This window comes from Austrofundulus limnaeus, unplaced genomic scaffold (genome assembly GCF_001266775.1).
Source record: "Austrofundulus limnaeus strain Quisiro unplaced genomic scaffold, Austrofundulus_limnaeus-1.0 Scaffold265, whole genome shotgun sequence".
NCBI lineage: Eukaryota > Metazoa > Chordata > Actinopteri > Cyprinodontiformes > Rivulidae > Austrofundulus > Austrofundulus limnaeus.
Window position 1 is genome coordinate 527,887 of NW_013952667.1, and position 3,243 is coordinate 531,129.

Sequence of the window (3,243 nt, forward strand, 5' to 3'; positions counted from 1 at the left end):
TCACATGGCTGTGAGCCATAGCCAGGTGATGTGAGTATGAGTCACCTGTGAACGATGGTCATGTGATGTGAGTATCAGTCACCTGGAGGCAGGACATAAAAGCCTGAATTTGCCTGAAACTCTCAGACTGAAGAAGTCTCTTGGAAGAGAGACGAAACGTTGCATTAAAGAAGAACCCGTCCAGAAGACCTATACAATTTTTTTTTCCTTTGAGATATGGTGTTTATGCATAATTCACAAACTTCTACCCATTTTCCATGAATTGTTTGGGAAAATATTCCATTCAGATGATGAAATACAAAAGTGTCTCAACACAGAGTTTAAACAGAGTCACATGTTAGGATAAGGCCATAATGATTAAGTACAGTAAATAGCTTCTCTTTGTGCTGCACCATTCATAACAAAAATTTACGCATCCATGCATCCTCGTGAAAACCCTTGTGTTTGTGTTGGCTTCCTCCAGGTCCTCCGGTTTCCTTCTTAGTTCAAAAACATGCATGTTTAGTTTATTTTCAGACCCAGACATACCCTAATAAAGAGATCAGTGATCTCAGTTGGATTTGCTTCTTTAAATAAAGGTATGATGAAGTAGTCCATCCAAGTGAGATTTGGAATAAAAAAAAATCTAATTAAAAGTTTCCATATTATGTTATTTTCATCTCTATTAGTACATTCCTGCTCATTTCATTCCATTGAAAATCTGTATCATTACAATAGAAATCAGTGACTTAGAAATAGTAAAAGTACATTTTTTTGAGTATATATAAGCAGTCTCTATCTGGACCTGATTAAAAACCAATGACTCCTTTAAATACTTTAAGAAGATGCMATCCAGAAAGACTTTGTCATGTGTTTGTATTTTGTTTTGGCTCTTTTAAAGGTGTGCTGTGCCACTCTAGAGGGCCAGACCTTCTTTTCGAGGAAGGATAAACCTCTTTGCAAGAAGCACGCTCACTCAGTGAAGATATGAACCTCAGACCTTTTGCTGTTGGAGAATTCCCCGGCTGAAAGCAGAATAGATGTGAGGATACTTACCCTGCATGGTGGTGGGTTCCTGTATTAGAGGTTGCCAATGGATGTRCTGAGTTTTGACCAGTTTCTGCCAAGAAAAACATCCTCTACTTATAGAATTCAATGGCATCAAATAATACTTGGGTTATGTAAAAATGTAAATTCATACACATATTGGGTACCTTGTACAAGAAGAATATTAGTAAACTAGACTCGTGCAAACATTAACATGCYAGTTTTATTATCTGTTAAACTATATTCAGATTCAACAACCAGATCAGCTGTAGTTCCAGAAACACAATTTTTTAATTGTGTTGCTTCGTCTTTTGGTAATCATATAGCTATAATATGTCACAAACTTAGAAAATATGATGTTAGTGAAAAACAGAATTTTATTGTTTTGTATTGTTATTACATTGATGGGGTGAGTTTTTTTATGTTTTCCTTTTATCATACTGTCTTAAATGTATTTTTTTTATCATAAACACATTTCATGTACATTTGTGTCACCACAAAAAAGGAATTTACTCATGTAAATGAATTACAATATTAAAAAAAACGTATTTTATAAGGAAAGAGATATTGACTTCGGATGATTGAAATCACCCTAAAATGACGATATGATACGTATAAATGAGTGTTTATTTATTTTTCTGTACTGCATATTTTTGATAAGTTCTGAATTCTGTACCAAGCAGTTTTAAATTTGTTTTTATTTATTTCATATAAAACAAGAGAATCTGAGAAAGCTGTTTGTTGCTTCATGATGTATGCATTGTAGCAGCAATGGCCTGCAATGGTTTTACTATGTTGGTTTGCTATGTTCAAAAACTGCTGATAAACTGAATGGAATTGTTTTATTACATTTGAGTATCCACAAATCATCTATATAAATATTTTTACTTTACATTAATGCTGCCTAATGCAAAAGTTTTTCTTTTGTGGGGTGGTAGTGAAAGGTGTGTGGAGCAGCAAACTTAAACATGAAAAAAGGGAAAAAAAGTTTAACTTCGTATTTGCAAATACTAAAAATAATCTGAGTTGTTCAATAAATTGCATGCTTAACTAACTATAACTACAAGAAAAGTCTTGYATTTTTCTATCTTCTTTCAGTTTTGGTTTTCTTTGATATTGTTTTAAAATAATAAACTTCCTGCCAAGGTGAAATAAGGAAAATATGGRTGATGAACTGTACTAGATATTGGAAAAAAATAAAATATGAATCTACTGTGAAAAAATATATGTTGGCTGTATTAATGCTAATTGACAGGTTAATGTAGCAGGCAAAAGGCTACCACATATGAAGTATATATTAATCTGAAATGCTTAAAATCTGGTAACACAAATTGATCCTGGGCTTTAAAATGGAAGAGGTCTAGTGTGTGCAAGATTATTTTGATTTTAGCTCAAAGCTGGACTTCACTCAGACATAATAAACATACTTCCTTTGTACCACTAGGTAAACCGTCTACAGATGAGTGACTTTTAAAGGGGTCAAGAAGCAGGTTTGTGTGACTAMGAAGATAAAGACTGGACCACCAGGGGATCGGCTCCAAAACCAGAAGAAATACAGCCCTAAAGAAAAAACTGTCAAAACAAAAAAGTAAAAAATAAATAAATAAATAAAATAAAATAAAACACTTTAATCTTTTCTATCTTTACAGTATTAAAAACATGACATTATTACAGTCAAATTTGGAAGAGCTAGTTTTACACTGACTGAGGCACAATATAGCCAGAATGAAGTGGGGTTACACAACAAAAAAAAAAGTTAAATGTGCAGAAATAGTTACTGCACATACATTTTGGTTCAGAAAATAACTACGAATTATGACATATACATTATGTTTCTTTTTTTTTTTAGTCTGAGTTTTTGTTGGTGGCATGAGAGGTGGTTAGAGGAAGGGGGGCACTTTTATACATTTTTGCCCACTGGGCCCGTTTTTTTCTCAGTCCGTCAGTGACCGCGAAAGCGACTCAGGCAGAGAGAAAAGCTTTAACTTCAGAGTGACACATCTTTTACCTGGAAGTGTTTCTGAGCTGAGTCTGTCTATCGAATTAAGACAGCAACAAAGCGAGGTGAGTAAACTTTAAAGCGGAAAAACACGCAGCGCGTGGTGCRGCGCGATGTTTCACATTGACAGGGAGAAAAAAAAAACGTTTGTCTCCTGGGTGTTGACAGCCTGCCTGTTAGGTTGACTTATTGACTGGAAATGTTTGAGAGTCATCTCA

The 3,243-nt window shown here is 34.3% G+C and overlaps 1 protein-coding gene across 7 annotated transcripts in view; it reads left to right on the plus strand.

Moving 5' to 3' along the window:
• The window catches only part of pdlim5a (PDZ and LIM domain 5a), a 54,832-nt gene extending 52,175 nt beyond the window's left edge, over positions 1-2,657 (plus strand). For 6 of the 7 annotated variants that reach the window (XM_014020789.1, XM_014020790.1, XM_014020791.1 and 3 more), the window contains one exon: positions 881-2,249. In XM_014020789.1, coding sequence (XP_013876243.1) covers positions 881-970 — 90 coding nt within the window. In that variant the 3' untranslated portion in view covers positions 971-2,249. Of the gene's footprint in view, positions 1-880; positions 2,250-2,470 lie in introns of those variants that run through there. The other variant, XR_001311229.1, reaches the window with a different exon arrangement.
• The last annotated feature ends 586 nt before the right edge of the window (positions 2,658-3,243 follow it).